This window comes from Cyanistes caeruleus, chromosome 4 (genome assembly GCF_971803275.1).
Source record: "Cyanistes caeruleus chromosome 4, bCyaCae1.hap1.1, whole genome shotgun sequence".
Lineage (NCBI taxonomy): Eukaryota > Metazoa > Chordata > Aves > Passeriformes > Paridae > Cyanistes > Cyanistes caeruleus.
The window spans coordinates 26,206,593-26,223,037 of NC_141704.1; the positions used below are offsets into that span (position 1 = coordinate 26,206,593).

Here is a 16,445-nt window from a genome sequence, read left to right on the forward strand (position 1 = left end):
AAAATTATTCTGAATAGGCTAGATCCAAGGTAACCACCTCTCAGAAAACATAACCCCAGCTCCCAGGCCTGGCCAATGCCACATGCTGAGCACAGGGCTCCTGCCTTATCTGCCCCTAGACAGGGCCGCATTTCACATACCACATACCATTAGACCTTCCCCATGCACACAACAAAAATGCCCATTCCCCACCTCCAAGATGGGACAAGGTTCCTCCAATGACAGTCCCTAAGCCATCTGTGCCCCATACAAGGCCAAAGCAGAGGTACATGTTTTCCAGGATTGTCAGACACAATCTCTGTCCATCCTCGTCTTCCAGTACAGGCCTCACCTGCCTGCTTGCTTGCGTGCTTGCTCGCCTCCTTCCCTCCTTCCCGTGAAAGGGAATGCTGAAAGGCTTGGGTACATTTCAAAGGTCACTTACATTGTCTAATTCCCTTTTTAGACTTGATTTGATCATGACCCCCCTTGGTGTGCTGCTGTAGTCCCCAGCAAAGTAGCTTCACCAGCCTTGGGTGAGAGTCAGCAGTGATTGGATTGCAAATATTAAAAGGCATACCGACACTAGTACATACTCATGGTACATATTTACACGTGTACTAGATCATATTTCTCTTCAAGGCAATGTTTTTGACCAGCTGCACTCTTGCTCTTTCTCCATCTGCAAACCTGGTGAGTACACGACAACTTCCATCAAAAGAGCAAAAAATAATTCATTACAAAGGCATTGGCGCTGGTGGCAGGGAGTTGGGGGCGGGGGGGGAGGGGGCGGGGGAAGAGGGAAAAAAAGAAGGCGAGAGCCACTGAAGGAACCTGGCTCCTCTGACCACCTGACAGGCGCCCTTTCGGCCGGGGAGCGCGACCCCGACTCGCTTACCCTCGGCCCACTCCGCGCCCGCAGCCCGCCGACCCGGCCGCACCGCTCCCCGCCCCTTCCAGCAGCACCGTCCTTGCCAAGTGGTGTCACGGTGGTGCCACGGTGGTGCCACGGTGGTGCCAAGGTGGTTCCTCGGTGTCGCCGGGGTCCCCCCGCCCCGCCGGGGCCGCCCGGCTGCCCGCGGCCGCCAGGGATGGCCCGCGGGGCGCTGTGAGGGGAGCGGGCAGCGCGCGTTTGCAGACCCGAAGCACTGAGCAGGATGGAGGCCGCTTCTTGAGGCAGACACAAAAAACGTCAACAGTGTTAGGGAACAGATTCCAAATTCCAGAGTCTTTCCGCTTTTATCACTTTATCTCGATGTGTTGTCAGGACCACGCTTCCTCGAGGAGAAGGCCTTAAGTGAGTCCATCAGTATTTATTTATTTATAGGTGCTGCACCAGTTCCCTGGATTTCATTCACTCCCCGTGCACTTCAGCAAGCTGACTCAGTGTCCACAGCTCGGAATCCTCCTGCTGCGGGTTTCTGTGTGAAGCTGAATGTAGTTTCAAGCCAGGTCCTAAACACTAGGAACTCAGGGAGCTGAAGAATCGGTTCATCATATCCATGCAAGAAGTGTAACCTAAAAGCTATTTCAGATCAAAATAGCAACTCAAGCACACTAACCTGAATGCATGAAAAGAGAGAATCCATGTCATAACTTCTGTTAGAAAATCACTAAAAATATTTTTGTTAATATCTACATATAGAATCCTAGAATCATAACATAGTTTGGGTTGGAAGGGATTTTACAGGTCATCTAGTTCCAACCCCCTGTCATGGATGGAGACACCTACTACTTGAACTGGTTGCTCAATACCCCATCCAACCTGGCCTTGAACTCTGCCAGGGATGGAACATCCACAACTTCCCTGGGAAACCTGTTCCTGTGCCTCACCACCCTCACAGTAAAGGATTTCTTCTATATATCTAACCTAAATTTTCTCTCTTCAGTTTGGACCCATTACTCATTGTCCTATAACCTTAATTCATGATGAATATCCACTCATATAATAATGTGTGCTTGGGGAGACTCTGTCTGAAGAAAAGGTTTGTGTTGCTTTAAGAAAAAATTAAAGCTTAAAAAAAAAATCCTGAAAATGGGAAGTTAATGAATCATCCATGAGCTTTTGCTGAGGAGTAAAGGGTGTCTGGGAGTTTCAACATTTCGTGTCACCTTGTAGACAGACACTGTTTTCCAAAGTCAGTTATGTGATGAAGAAGATATTAAGATTAAATGAGCAGTGCAGAACTCAAAAGCAAACCCATAATTATTAATAGATATTTAAATTGGCAAGCAATTGATTTTTAAATTGTCCTTTCACCCTTGTGTGTAATGCGGCTTGCCTCACAGTGACAAATTAGCAGCAGCACTGTGCTGTGACTGTTTCTACTGGAAGGTTCTCATTACCATTCAGGGGTTTTGCTGGCTCATCAGTGAATCGTGGACAGCATTTCGATCACTGAAGTGTGGCCCAGAAACCAGAGAAAGGATCGGAAATAGAGTCTATAAAAGGCTTTTCTTAAATTCTAAGATTGATTGGGTTCTTGAATAGGACTAAGTTCTTTGGCTTCAGTGTTATTATTTCTTATGTATCCCAGAGGAAGTGACAGTACACTCACCCCCTCCATCCCTCTCTTTAAATCTTAGTATTCTTGTTTATCTGTCAGGAAAATAAGAACAGCAACATGTAATGGACTGAATGTGCTTTTTTTTTTTTTAATTGAAAAGAACAATCCCCTTAATCCCAGTAGCACTGGGCTGAGATCTAAGGTTTTGATCCAACTTTCATTATTTGCCAACATCTGCAAGATAATTATACTATCAGCTATAGAAGGATCAAGTTAAGCATCTTCTTGGACAAATGATTTTCAGATACTAGTCAAAAAGTAAATCTATTTTTTAGTTGCTACTTGGCATTTGTTTTATCTAGGTTTTGATTAATCAGAGTTCTAATTAGAATTAGTTGCAATTTTGACTGTCAAATTAAATATTTTTAAAACAGTAAAGGTTTCACAGAGCACATTGCTTTGCTACCATTTCCAATGGGGTAGGTTCTGTATCTCAAGAACAGAAACTCCAATCAGCCAGGATAACATTCATAAGAAAACCTAGACTTTTGAACTTGAAAATTCGTATTTGCAGGCAGTCTTGCGTAATTTTACAAGACTATGCTTTGATAAAACAAAAGCAAGTATTTGATCTTCAAAGACTTCAAAACCCCACAAAGCGGGATTTTGCTCTTTGTATACTTTGTGTTCTGACAACAGCTCTTGTCTTTGTTCAACATTATTCCATTCTGCTCATTTTTCAAATACTTCGACCATATTTAGGTTTCCTGAACAGTTTGGATTGTGTACCCCACACAACACATCACCTTTGAGAGAGTGTGATTTAACAAACTTGTGACAATCCTGTTGCCACTTCTGGTATTTTCTCTTCTCTTTTTCCACATTCAGAGTTCACACCTCATCATTATTTCTTTTTATAACCCATGTTCATCTTTGTATTATTACCAGTGAACAAAGCACATGAACCGAACTCACACTAGACTTTAAGAATAAATGTTAGATTAAAATTCCAAGTATCTCAGAGGGCAAAAAAGCCTTCTCAAGGTTAAAATTGCTTTGCTTTGTTAGTATAATATAAAAAAAAAAAGAAAAAATGTAAGGTACAAACTATTTTTCATGTTCACAAGGAATTGGTCGGTTGATAACAGGCTTAAATTTTATCAGGGAAAATTTTAGTTAGACTTCAGGAAAAATAGATTTAACCATGCTCGTTTAGTTGAACATTAGAAGGACAGTCTGTTATTTGAATATTTTACAATGTGAATAGACAAGCCTCTGTCAGGGATTGTTTTAGTTAATTGAAGGCTACTGTCAGGCAAAGGGATGGATTTTATTGCTCCTTCAAATCCCTCTTTATTGTATGTGCCTCATTTTCAGTTGAAGGTGCCCACTTTTCAGATTTATGTAACCTTTGACATGGACAGGTGTCTATAAAAGATTTTTTGCCCTCAGCTGTTACATGGTCTTTGCAGATATTGAGCTTGAGCTGTTTCATTCTAGAGCAGCACAAGGCCAAGTACAAGGTGATATTCTCAAGGTAACATGACAAGCAAATGCCTGCCCCAGCTGACCCTCAACTATTTAGTAATGTATAATCTCCCCACACATACTGTCAGATGGTTTGAGGTTAACGAGAACAAGAGCTGACATGGATACCTGGAACAAAGGGGTGAATTTCTCAGCAAGCTAACCAAGGCAAGAAAGTATTTTGTCTACTGATATTACCTAACAACCTAAAGATTCAGCCAACCCTTCAGAGACTGACATGATGATGCCTCTGATGGAAGGTAGAGGTATATTATTAAAGTATTCCATGTTTTCCTCGCTGCATACCAGCACTTTTCTAACATTGTCCAGGTTTATTCAGCAGAAAATTTTCTGACACCATGTTGTCATTTCAGCAATGATAGTGCTGAATGATGAGTGTCACAGGCATGTTGTGAAATCTATCTGAACCCTCTGTGCACTCTTTTCATTTACACTGGAATTACTGAAAGGTGAATGAATTACTTTGGGTAGATTCCTCTACAGCCTCCAACTAAGAGAAAAAGGGAAGAAGCAGTTCTACCAAGAACAGCTGTGACTACTGTAAGATGAAGCTATCAGATCATCTTCCTCCGGTTGTAATACTACACATTGAAAAGGCTCTTGAGATGTGCAACTATACAGGAACAGAGATCTGTTCACATCTGCAGGAGACATTGAAACATCTGCATACAGCACAGTGGTTATGTCACATGCAGTTGGAGCTTGGTGTTTACTTAACTGTTTATTTGAGGTAAGGATTATGGGCCTATGAACTGAGCTGAAATTCACTTCAGGGTCAGGTTTATAGGAGGTTTTAAGAGTCAGCTATTGGTTTGTTTGAGACTACTTCACTGTCAGTAGATTAGACAGAAAAGTTCCTCTAAAGGAGATTGTAGGGGATCCTCCAGAAAGTGTTGATGGAGGGATTGTGTCACTCTGCTCTCAACCCTTGCTCTGATGACATATAGAAACAGTTCTGACAGTAAATGGATATTGTTAATTATTGTTGAGCTGAGAAGCCAAAGGCAGCCAAAAGCAATGCTACCTCACATCCTCTGTATCTGCAAGTATCTCCCAACAATAGGTGTATTTCAGTAGCACTAGCAGAATCAGCATTTGTCCTTTGCACTTTTTCAGTCACTGATTTTAATTGCTGATCACTGCAAGTGAAGAAGCAATCAAATATGAAAAGTGTGATTTGAGGCCTCAGTTCTGTATGATACTGAGCATGCCTGTATTTGTATATAACTGTACATTGTTATGACTCAGCTGGTCATAAATCTGGGGCAGTCGAGGTCACTCACCATCTTGCAGGATGAAACCATGGAATGAAACAACAACACTTCTAATCAATAGCAAAGACAGAAATAGTGGATTTATTATGTGTATTGATTGAATGACCAGATTAAGAATATCTGAGGATAAAATCAGAGAGATGAGGAAACTTTCATTTCTTTGTTGCTCTAGCACACATTTTATTTACAATTTCCTGACAGAAATAAAATGTCTATTGGCTCTTGGTATCAGTTTCTAGTGGACCACAGACTGCTCTGATAACTGCAATTGCAATGAGGGATGCAACAAATCCACATTTGAGATATGCTGAGTGCCAAATACTAGTGTTTCTCCCTGGGTCACAAGTATGGATGTATGTTAACGCAAGGCAGGAGCTTGAGAGCAGTAACAGTAACTACAATGGGAGTGGGAGAGATGAGAAATTAATACTGTCACTAAAAGGCAGGTGATAGCTCAGAGAAGAACAGAGAAGCAACATTGCCAGTGTCATGATTTTAGTCTTAAGATACCTTTTATCATTTAACAGCATCTACAGAAAGATGTTTGGGTTAGACTTTCCGGGTTCCTTTCCTTACAAGTTTTCTACACTTATTTTTATCATTCTCTGATATTCTCTGATAGCTGTATTAGTAACCTTTGTAATAACTACTAGTGATGTCCAGAGGAGATAACTAAAATTGCAGCTGGGAAGTAACATCAGGAATAATAAACTCTTGAAACCAATCTTCACTGTTTTCATGTGAATAACTTGACAGTAATGCATCAGGAAAATAAAAATCAGGAAATAGAAACATAGTGATGTAAAACATAGGCGTTAAGCAATGCACTCATAAGAGCAGGAATAGAATTTGTGGGCAAATCTAGGTAGAGCGGTACCAAGAAATTCCCCTGGACTTAGATCTTCACTTTGTTGCAGACAACAAAGTAGTCATCACAGAAAGAACTATCATGAATTCTGGAAAAGAAGACAAGCTGTTGACTTTGGTTAATGTTTTTGTAAAACTGTCCAGAAGACGTAAGAAATAATTGGATGAGAATGAGAACTTTAAGTAAAAAAGAAGATGCTGGACATATTCCATAGTGTCAGCTGCCATTCCACTGTCGTGGTGGGAGTAACCAATTTATTGCATGATTATGGAGGTGCCTTCTTAATGTATATTTCAGTAGAAGGTTCTGAATATTAAAAATGACAAAGCTAGCCAGCAGTCCCTTATGTGATCACACTTTCAGGTGTCTGTCTCCACAATTGTGTAAATTCAGAGAGGGTGGCTGCTTTTAGCCTCTGATCTATCACTCAATATTAAAATCCTGAAGGTCCCAACCATATTTCATCTGGCCCTTCTCTGATAGCGAGCAGCAGCAACTATTGGGCAGAATACAAGAACATGAAGTATTGTCCCCACATCTCTTCATAAAAACATTTGGTTTTCACCTGAAAATTGTTAGTACAGTGTATTGGCATTGCTATGAGATAGAGTGGCTGTGATGATGCTGTGACATTACCAGACTGAGTCCTCTAAAAACATTTTCCATGTAAGGCAATAGGACACTCACTCTGTCAATACAAATTTGGGATGATTATGGCATTTTATGAAAGGGATTGTTGTTATTCAAATTTGTGTTGGTTTTGATTTTATTTTTTTTTCCACAAAAACAATAGCATATCAGTATATTTATATGCACAGAAGGGAAAGCTACAAAACTCTAGACCAGATATAGATTTATTTATAAGTTATGAAATATGAAGTTATCCTTAAATACAAATAGTAATAGAAACAAACAGAAAGCTTGTACAAAGGTAACAGAAGAATGCTTAAGTGAACAAGGTCATGCTGGAATCATGTGAACAGAACTCGTGATTTTCTGTGGTCATTCACTTACATTTAAAATAAAACTAGGTCCTGACCTCTGTGGTTTACAATGCAGGGGGAATCTGGAAATCTTGCCCCAAACTGACAATCCATTGTTTATTGAGAATCATATGGGCTTAGTATTACAAATCTATGTCCACGTAAAACAGGATAAAGTACTATTTTCTATTATTTTTCATTCAGCTATCTTTTCCAGAAATGTTTCAGCAACCTGTGTGCCATATGTGAAAATATCTGAGTTATGAATTTGCTGAATTCCTTTCCAAAGAAGATTTATTCTCCAGGGACTTTGAGCTCAGCATGGGTAAAGTGGTAAGCACGAAGATCAGAAGGCTTTTCCTTAATTCTGGATTGATTCAGATGCTTTAATATAATATTGTTAAGTTTCTTCAGCTCTTCTATGTTCTTCTTTTCAAATAGTAGTCTGCTTGATATTTGGTCCACCTCATTTCTAGTTTGAACTTGAAAAGGAAAATGTACCATATTAAATTGGCAACACTTCAGTCAAGAGCATCACTACCTTCACTTGTATTTCTGCGAGACTTTGTAAGGAATTATGATGACTAAAAATATTTAAAAAGAACACAACTGCAGAACTTAATAATAAGAAGTTAGTTATACATCTGGTGGGTTTACCTGCTCACTATGTTATTTTTTGCTTGTTTGCTGGATTCTTTTTTTAGTTCAGTGCAGAGTAATAAAATCATATATGGCTCAGATAATTTTTGCAGTTTTCAGGAGCATTTCCACCAGTGTCCACAGGGAAATATCTTATTTAGGGACTTCAAAATCCAATTTGTGGTTAAGTATGTGCATATGTTTTTATTTTAAATTAAAAAAAAATTATTGCCAATACTGGCATTTCAAGGCCAGCCTTCTCTGGCACACTTGCAGAAAAGTGCACAATATGCACTTTTGGAGCTATTTTTATTTTGACCTTCTGAAGTTAAAAAAATTTACCCATGGGTTTTGAAGTTTATTTCATAGAGGCAATGCTAAGTAAATCTATGCATGTGGTTTACAAACATGTCAGATTATGTGACACACTATACCTGTACGTATCTAAAAAAACATTGTAACATAAACTGAAACACCACTGGAAATTGGTATCAAAAGCCACAGGCCTCCACCAGCCTGAGACAAATCAAACTGCTTTAATTCTTGTAACAAAGTTTTTCACTTTAGTTTATATTTTTTTCCCACAAGAGCAACCCAACCCTAATTTTTCTATATCAAGTCTCTACTTTTAGCAGCTCCATGTTAAATAAATCTGAAATTCAAGTATGAGATATTTAAACTAGGATTTTACAATCATGTTACTTAAAATCTACTTTATGCTCTTTACTTGTCTGATATTTCTTTGAGTGCCTGTAAAAAAATTTAATCAAGACTAGAATTTCCTGGCCTAGAAGAATAATCAGGATTTTCTTTATGTTTCAGCAAATTCCCTACTACAGGATATAAGAAATCTTGATTTCATATGGGTTCCAATTCTTTCAAAATAGACTTATAAATTGAAATCATGCACCTCAGATTCTGTTCAATATTATTATCTCAGAAAACCCCAAGATGACAACAATTCCATTAATCAGCCATGTCTTTAGCTAAACCTGCCTGATCAGTCCTAAAAGTTGGAACAGTAATTGTGTCTACAGACTCAATGCTACATGCAAATCTTGATAAATGTCTAATTCTTTTTCTTATGCCTAAGACCTTCTTAGTTCCAAATCAATTTCCAGTCAGTACTTTGATGACAAAGGGTCAGATCTTGCTTCAGGTAGCCTGATTTAAATGTTAGCCTGGGTGGAATTCCAGTTTCAGTGGAATGACCCCAATACTGAGTTTTATCTGGAAATGAATGGAAGGCACATTGCCAAAGTATCCACTGCCATACAATTACCCTTAAATTTTAATTTCATTTCCAGTCAGCATTTTTAGCAACACAGTACAATGCTGCTGAGGTAAATTCTTCATAGATGTTGAAGCTCACAAATCCTTTGCACTAAGAATAAAATTGTGCCTTTTAGCCCTGAGAGAGTGTTTTTTGCCTGTGCTTCTGCCCCTAGGAACACGATCCAGTGCCCAGCCAAAGCCTTTGACCATGCAAATACAGGAGTAGAACGTTATAAGGTAGCATGACACATTTCAGCAAAATTCTTTTTTGCAATCGACCCTATATTTTTAAGAACTACTCTTTGGTTTACTTACATATTAAGAATATTACAAATGAAACAAGCGCCAAACTGACGACCAAAGTAAGAATGAAGATGCCGAAGAACAAATGCTGGTTTCTTGTGTTGCTCCCTCCAGTGCTTTCTCCAGTACCACCAGTGTTCTCTTCCTGATCTGTTAAGAGATGACAAATCATTTAGTGATACAGTTTTTCAAGGTTGGTTAGGATAAGCATGAAAAAATGCTTCTGGCTTCATGGAATGACGCAGGATACATCATATATTTAGTCAACAGATTTTATTTCCTGTGATATTTTATGAAAATGGAAGAAATCAACTTTATGAACTCAGCTTGAATTTGGAAATATAAAAAAAATTATGCATCTGTTACAGTTGTTAGAACACACTCAACAAAAATGTTTCTGTTGCTGAAGTACAGTGTTTTGTTGAAGTTGACCTGTTTTACCATTTAGAGTTTTACAGCCATTTTACACATACAAAGGTTGCAATGAAGTTTTCATCAGGCAGCTTTGTAAGGGCTTGATTGCATTTAACCTTTTCAAAAGGGATGAAAGAGGAATTCATATTGAAAACCAACGTACACATTCATCCTCTAGATATGCTTCTTTTTCTGTTTAATGAGAAGTATCCCTGGGACAATTAATTTCCCAAAGTAAACATCTCAGTTAAGCTCCTCATGTTGGATAGAATCAATGTAGGTCTTGACTGTTTTATCTTAAAACAAATGTTTTTAATATCCTTCATCTTTAAGATTTGTTGGTTTCATTCCAGTAAAAAATGAGGTACCTATGCTCGCAATTGTCAAGAGTAGAACAGGCTATCGTATGGACTACATATGTTGTCCTTTAAGCACAGGAAGAATGAGGGGGAAAAGGAAAGGCACTTGCAATGCTGATCTTGAATCAGCTTAACAAGCCAGTTCATTGCTTTTTAAAGAATGTGTCACATATATAGGGAAAGTCAGTAGTTTGTCTCATAGAAACAGTTGCAATCAATGTGAGGTGGCAGCAAGCCCCAAAGATATCAAGTCAAGTGAATCCCATGAGGAAATTCCTGTGAATGTAAAAAATTTACACTTGAGCCAGATTTGTTAATCTTAAGTTTGTGTACTACTGCAATAATTTACAAAGATTTGGGTTTATTTTCTGTCTTGAAGGGAGGAGGAAGCTAATGTAATTTCACTTTGGTGTCAGTCTCATACATAGTAAAATTACATGCAAATTACTGTAATTTATCCTTCTGTAATTGGTGTCTTGCCATTCTGAAAGGGAGAGTAGCATGTGCATCTGTGAAAAATGTATTTCTAGACCACGTTCTTGTTTTAGCTGGTGGAAATCTCTGAGATCTTTGCAACTGAGCCTGTAATGATAAAGCTGAGGAAAGGCTGTATATGCCATTATAGCACTTTAATAATGACCCTACCTAGTGCTGAGCAATTCACTGAGCTGGTAGATCTCAGGGAATATCTCTGGTTTTCTTTATTTTGTTTAACCCACTCCTGTCCATGAGTAAGCTGAAATATTTTCCTATTTGTCCTTTGAGGTTCTCTTGTTACTCCCTTAGCATTCATAACAAATGTACCACACACTAAGTGTCTGCACCAATATTGCTTTGTAATCAGAATAATAGGGATGGGCAGGGCCTGCTACTGCTGCCTGCCAGGCATCCTAAGTTATCAATAGTGGTCTCAAAAGTGCTCTGAGCTCACTCTGCCTGATGAATGCTTCTTACGGTTTAATCAGGCTGAGCATGCCAGGCTGCAGTGTTGTGAGGATTGGTGAGCACACATTCTTGTCAAACTGCAAACAGTGGGAATTTTTATCATCTAAAACATGAAATTACTGCATGGCTTCTACTAAAACAACCAAACAGTATATACATTTTAAACAGCTTTTGACATATCTGTGATTTTCTGGCAAGAGAACTAGTTTATGCTGCTGAGTAAGGTAGCTGACAGGATGAGATATCTACAGGCTCTCCAAGCTTAAAAGCTACATTAAAAGTGTAATCCTAGAAGGAGTCAAAGGGTTTTATAAATTTATGAATAAAATACTTAATAAACTACTATTTTTTAATGGTGAAATGTAGGGAAGGGCATGAATGTGATTATTCCAGAGAATCACATATGTTTCCACAGAACCCTGTATATTTACCCGAAAAGTCAATAATACGGTCCAGTAAAATTGCAAAAGAAAGCAGAACAGTTACACCGAGTTTCTTTAAAATTAAAATTTATGTACATCATTGTCTTATTTTCTATGTGTAAAAGAGACAATGTCAAGATAATCTGCATGTGAGAATTTAGTACTCTATGTCTAAAATGTTTGCGTTAAATGCAGAAACCAGTACCACTCAAGCTAGTTGGATTAGGAGAAGTTAGGGGACTTGGAAACAGAAGTCATTAGAAAACATTTAAGACCCATAACTAGAAGCATGATTAGGTTATGGCCCCTCAAAACACATTCCAACGTAGCTGTTGATCTATAAATTTCTTCACTTCAATTTGCCATTACAATAAGGTAAGTAAAAGCAGACTCAAATATTGTTATGTGGAATGCTGCTGAAGACCTCCAGGTTTTAAGATATTTTCATGTCACAAAGAACTCAAACTGTAGCTATTGCCAGGTGAAAATATTCTTGTTGCTGTGAGAAATCAAAGGCAAAACCTTATCAAATCAGTAGAAATTTGGGAGCCATAACTGAAACTGTAAGTAAAGAAAGTCCAGAGAGTAAAATGCTTGAATGTTTCACAGGATATTTCAGGTAAGTGGTTTGAGTTCTTAGGAAATATGTCTTAAAGGAATGAACAGAAATTCTCAGGTGCTTCTATTGCCAGATATGAATTTTAGTGCTTGGGAAGAGCTATGATGCTATTTACTTAGTAGGTGTATATTGGACATTACTATAGAGACATTATCCTGCAAGTGATCACCTCATAAATCCCAACTGAAATGGAAGATAAGTTCAGGTTGGACAGTAAATCCCTAACTAAATGGAAGGATTTTCAGGAACCTAAAGCAGAAATACTGAGCAGAGACAGCTAAATCATTGTCTGATTTAAATTATGCCATTTTCAATCTTTTTCATACATTTTTCAGTACAGAGCTTGGCATACTTATTGGCCTCTTAGGCTGTTGCCTCAGTGACCACACAGTATTTCTATATATTGTATATATAGAAATCCACAGATCACCTATCATACATACCTAGTGAACGCTGGGATTCAGCTGGGCAAACATTTAGCTTGTTTAGGTTGTTTAGGGAATCAACTACATAAAGCTTTCCTTCTTCATGAGTATCAGGCAGGTTAAATTCCAAGGGAGGCTTCTCCATTGTCTTAGTATATTATCCTTTGATACGGTGAGTACTTGGTAAGATTTGGTGTGAGATCCCGACCACAGTGAAAGCCAGACCTTCACTAACACTTCCAGAAAGGATGTCATTCAGGTCCTCTTCTTTCAGCATCAAGTAATTGAGAGATAAGACAGGGAAAGCAGGTATGAATGCAGAAATAAGCAACAAGAGTCTGTTTATACACCTTAGAATATCACTGAAATTATTATTTGTGAAAATGGAACAAAAAATAGTAGTCTTGTAATGCAGTTCTACTTCACACAGTTTTGGACAAATTTAAAATGCTTTTTCTTCAGACTAATACCCCTTGCTTTAAAAAAGGCACTGCAGGAGGTTCAGTTAGTAAAAACAGTTTCACTGTAGAGTCCAGGTGCATGAACTCAGTGAATGATCCTTAATATAAATAGTTTTGAAAGAAGATTATATATAGAAAATAAGCAATTTTAGGGAAGTGGCTTCTATGTATTGCACATTATTTCTTATCAGTCTTTTGCTTTTCTTTACACTACTCTGATAGCAAAAATGTCTTTTGAAACAAGCTAGAAACTTCTAGCTATAAGGAGATGCAGACACCCTAAGTAGGCATGTTTGTCTACAATTGTCACTGAAAACTCCCTCTGTAATTATTGAAGAAAAACACATTATTCCAGATAATATCCCTCTTATTCTAAGATATATCTTTCTCACCTTAGAATGACAGCCTAAATGTACATTTTTCTTGCTAGTGAAAGTACAGAGGGAGCCCCCACAGATTAGTTTAAATTTGGAGTAGAATGCATCTTATCCATTTAGTGTTTTATAAAGCTCCCAAGTTCAATTTTATCTGCCAACATAAATCAGCACTTCATGGGATGCAAACCTTCTTGATGACATGTGTTAAGCACCCAAGGGTGATTTCTGAATCCTAGATGGGTTGAACTGTCCTCTTGACATGCTTCTGAACCTTCTCTTCCTCTCCGAGGAATACAGAACACAGTGTGTCCAGCTTCTTAATATAACAAATTAAAAACCTCAAATTTTAGCCCTGATGGTTTGCAGTCAATACTCACTCCTTCCCTCATCGAACCAAATGCAGAAGATTGTTGTAATTCCCCCAAATCTAAGCAGAAAGTAGACATTCAATAAGCCTCAGTAAGTCTGAAGACCAAGCACTGAAACCAATCCTGACAACGGGACAGCGGGGCTTGTTCTCCTGCTAGTGGAGGCTGACAGGACTATATAGATACTTTCATTTCTTTTTAACGCCCCATAAGAAAAGAAACAACTATTTTTTTTTTCTCTGTTCAGAAGTGTTGCTTCAAAGCACAAAGAAAATGCAGAAAAGCTGGCATAATAGGGGTTAACCTTACCTAGTATATGATTTTTAGGTGTGCAGCAGTAACTTCTGGACAGAGGGCTGTGCCTGCTGTCCTTCCTCTAGAACATGACATGGTACCAGGCAGCAGTCTGTGAGCCACGTCCCACCAGAGGTGGCTCTGTTCTGCTGTCTCCCCACTTGCACATCCTCAGCCAACGCAATCACTATGGAGCCCTGTGTTTGAACATTGTGCTGAAAGTTACCACTTTGTGCACAAAGGCTAATGGTTATTTTTGGGATTGCGAAGAGCAGTTGTTTCTCTATTTTGATTAATGCCTCCCTGCAGCTTCAGGGAAGACTCTTCTTAACAACTTGAGCTGTAATAAATGCAAGTACCTTTGATTCATTAGTATTATGAATTATATGTTTCTGCACTTGCTACTAATTATTTAAGTATTTGCACATGTAAACACAATGAAGATTACCATTATTAATTCAAAAAAGTTTATATTACATTTTTTTGATTCCATTGACATGCCAAAGGAAAAAGGATAAAACATCAGTGTCACTGGACAAAAGTTTTGATTATTTTCCCAACAAACCAATCTAAACATTGGGACCTTTGTATTCACTTTATCTCGTACTTTCACCTTGCCTAAAGAATTTTTTCCCCCATGCAACTTTTAAATTTCTTAAGTTGTTGCAGTAAAAAGAAAAACTTAGAATGAGAACACACTGAAAGTTCTTAACAGAAAAAAAATAAAATCTAAAAAGTTAAGAAACAGGAAAATGAAACACTACTTACAACATTCAGGTAATGTGCCAGTATGGAAGAAATCAGCCAGTGAAAATCATGTGAAGAAAACTTGTTCTGAAGTTCCTTTCTCTACTTTTAGTCCCATAGGAAGCTGTGGAGTGCTGCAGTACCCATAAAGATAGCTATGAAACAGACTGCCCCTTTCAGTCTATATTTAGAGTTCAACGTGGCTAAGTATACTCACTTCACAAAACTGATCTGCTGAAACTGAAATCAGCACATACACAGCTCTTTTTTATTATATTGGAGTCATGATAATATCCCATCATGGAGAATGAGGGTTGTTACTGATGATCAGTATTTCGCTAACCTTTTGGTTAGTGCTAAACCTCTCAGGTTTAGTGCTTGTCTAAAATGCATTTGCCATGCTGAAGAGTCATATCTGCGACACTGTAGCTATGCGTAACCAGTTTGCTATGCAGCAGAGTCATATCTACAGTATTGCAGTCATAAGTATTTTAAAGTCACAGACTAGAAAAACCAGGGTCTTTTCCCCCCTTCTCCCATATATTTTATGAATTCAAATGGAACAGTATTATATGGTGGACGAATTTGTCTGACATACTTAGTTGTTCAAAGATTAAATTCTGATGAACTGGTGGTGAGTAGTGCAATTGGTGCTTTTCTGACAGTTCTTTTGATCACCTTTTCCCTTGCTGACACTGCAGAAGGCAGTGTTACAGCACACTGTATCGACACGCAGCTGACAGACAGGACTGCAGCTCAAAACAACAAATCCTTTCTGAAGCCCTCCCATATCTAAAATTCTGAATCCCTTTAAACTGCCCATAAACACATTTATCTCTCAGGAAACAACAGAATAATGAGTCTGACTCATATTTCCGACCCTAAGCTGCCATGTTCTGCTGCTCAGAATTGCTCCCTTTCTGTAGAAGGCTCCTGGAAGTCCTCCCTCCAAATAAGGATGTGTAAGCCAGAATTAAAAAAAAAAACCCAAGTGTGATTTCCATACCCCAAAAACTCCTGACACCAATATAAATGTAAGAGAAGGACCCAGGCCTCTCCAGTTCTAAGCTTCAAAAGAGCTGCACAAACCCAAAGGATGGCTGCAGGGCTGCGGAAGAGCCACCTCTGCAACAGCCCTGGAAGGCACGTGGGTCACCGTGTGTGGCAGCTACACTGGAAGTGGGAAAAGAGCAAGCACCTGCTTGGCCCCCTGTCAGGAGGTGCTGCAGAAACTCGGGACAGGAAGCTGTCAGAAGTGCCTGGCAAAGGACACCAAAGGTGACTATGCAGAATCCACAGGAAACAACAGCTGGCTCCAGGGAACAGTGTAGCTTAAAGGGAATGGTCTTGGGCTGGGCAAGTACAGGCACACAGCCTCAACTCGTTCAAGGATCAGGTTTTTCTCTGCTTGGATGACACTGACATGAGTTCATCATCAGTTTTGTGTAGTCCAAGTGATCAGTTTTGCAAGCCAAACAAGTTCTTACATAGGGGAGTATTTGAAGGGTGAAAAAAAGAGGGTAAAGTACAAAGTACAACTCATTAGTATGCACTGACTTTCTGGAATAGGGTCAGCTGTAATCAGAAACTGGGAGGGAAAAAAACCACAACCAACCCCTCCACCCCAAACCCAACCCT

At 38.8% G+C, this 16,445-nt stretch overlaps 1 protein-coding gene across 2 annotated transcripts; it reads right to left on the bottom strand.

Moving 5' to 3' along the window:
- Positions 1-6,924: 6,924 nt before the first annotated feature.
- LSMEM1 (leucine rich single-pass membrane protein 1) lies at positions 6,925-15,793 on the bottom strand. Of its 2 annotated transcripts, XM_086887097.1 has the most exons (5): positions 14,829-14,966; positions 14,076-14,257; positions 12,579-12,824; positions 9,389-9,526; positions 6,925-7,641 (listed from the first exon to the last, which is right to left on the bottom strand). In XM_086887097.1, the coding sequence occupies exons 3-5, from the start codon at positions 12,703-12,705 to the stop codon at positions 7,454-7,456; spliced, it is 453 nt and encodes a 150-aa protein (XP_086743223.1). In that variant the 5' UTR covers positions 12,706-12,824; positions 14,076-14,257; positions 14,829-14,966; the 3' UTR covers positions 6,925-7,453. The 2 variants fall into 2 exon arrangements, with proteins under 2 accessions (XP_086743223.1, XP_023786156.1); XM_023930388.2 differs by lacking the exon at positions 14,076-14,257 and having other exon boundaries at positions 12,579-12,827; positions 14,829-15,793.
- Positions 15,794-16,445: the final 652 nt, after the last annotated feature.